Source organism: Cibotium barometz, chromosome 28 (assembly GCF_041138505.1).
Source record: "Cibotium barometz isolate CiBa-2024 chromosome 28, ASM4113850v1, whole genome shotgun sequence".
In the NCBI taxonomy this organism is placed as follows: domain Eukaryota; kingdom Viridiplantae; phylum Streptophyta; class Polypodiopsida; order Cyatheales; family Cibotiaceae; genus Cibotium; species Cibotium barometz.
This window is the reverse complement of record NC_141073.1, coordinates 29,907,644-29,908,961: the sequence shown is the minus strand read 5'-3', so window position 1 is coordinate 29,908,961 and position 1,318 is coordinate 29,907,644. Positions and strand designations below refer to the sequence as shown.

Genomic DNA, 1,318 nt, shown 5'->3' with positions numbered 1-1,318 from the left:
ATTGTTTGTTTAGATACGTCAGACTTGGACATACAAATAGTTGGAATAGAGTAAACAGTGGTATTCGCAACTGTGTAAACACATCCACCTTTCCAAGAACCAATTGGAATGCTGATGGAGCAGACATCAACTATGTCTATGTTCTGAGTGAGCTTTCCAAAGTTAAAAGTACTGCAGTTCCATGGTAGCAAGAAGAAATAATCGTGAAATCATGCACAAATTGGAGGGACACACATGGTAATACAGAGTATACAAGTGACGAATTATGTGGACAACAAGCCTTAAGAGGGGCACATATTATTTAATTATGCGGCGAAGGTAGCGACGACGACAAATCAAAATACAACACATCAGGGTAAGAAGAACTCGACTTAGAGAATGCATGATCAGATTGCGAGATACAACGGCAAAATGTCTTGCAGAGTATAAAGAAGATATTGAACAGAGACGGAGAGGACCTAGAGACTGTCTTCACAGTGGGTCTCGATGACGACGTCGGAGGTCGCGTAGGCTACGCAGGTGAGCACAAAGCCGGCCGCCTGCTGGTCATCGTCCAAGAAGGACTGCCCGTCCTGGTCCACAGAGCCCGCAATGACCTTGCCCGTGCACGACGAGCAGGCGCCCGCCCGGCAAGAGTAGGGCAAATCCAGCCCCGCCTCCTCAGCCGCATCCAATATGTACGTGTCTCCCGGCACTTCCACCACCGACTCGCCGCTTGGGGTCTTGAATGTCACCTTGAACGCCTGCACCCTCCCCATGCTGCTGCCCGCCTTCAGCCCAAAGGCCAGATTCACATTGGAGAAAGGCTTGGCCACAGAGACGCCGCCCGCCAGCCTGCCGTTCAAAGCGGCAGTGGCAAAAGAGGTGGAGGCACACAGAGCTTGGGCAGCCATGGCTAGGTATAACAAAGGAATTCCACCTGCGGAGCTTCCTTGATTAGCTACTTGGAACAGCTGCTCTGTTTAGTGGGGGGAAATAAGGTGCGTGTGGAGCTTCTCTTATTGCAAGGAAACGAGGCCGTTCTAATGCAGAAGATAAGCCCCTATCTCCACCGCTCGTTCCACTCCCTTACCCTTAGCCTTAGCCTCACATTCCGCTCTTGCCTCTCGGCCCTTTACACGTGTCCCATTAAATGAACGCTAGCTTGTAAACTAGTTTTAAATAATCTTTCATTTTTTTAAACATATTCTCTTGTGTTCTCCACGTGACCTCTTTTCTCTCACAAAATTTGAGAATTCACCTTTTAAAATAGAACTCCCTTGCTCTCACGTCTCAAACCTCCAAATATTCAAATCATACCCCAACCTCCTCCTTTTCT

At 48.5% G+C, this 1,318-nt stretch overlaps 1 protein-coding gene across 1 annotated transcript; it reads right to left on the bottom strand.

The window, feature by feature from the left end:
• Window positions 1-268: 268 nt before the first annotated feature.
• On the bottom strand, window positions 269-1,045 carry LOC147622726 (ferredoxin-2-like). Its single transcript, XM_086822352.1, has one exon. The coding sequence runs from the start codon at window positions 891-893 to the stop codon at window positions 459-461; it is 435 nt and encodes a 144-aa protein (XP_086678478.1). The 5' UTR covers window positions 894-1,045; the 3' UTR covers window positions 269-458.
• Window positions 1,046-1,318: the final 273 nt, after the last annotated feature.

Bases quoted from the DNA above. Each gene is read 5' to 3' on its own strand.
- LOC147622726 (XM_086822352.1), bottom strand. From the start codon at position 893: ATGGCTGCCCAAGCTCTGTGTGCCTCCACCTCTTTTGCCACTGCCGCT.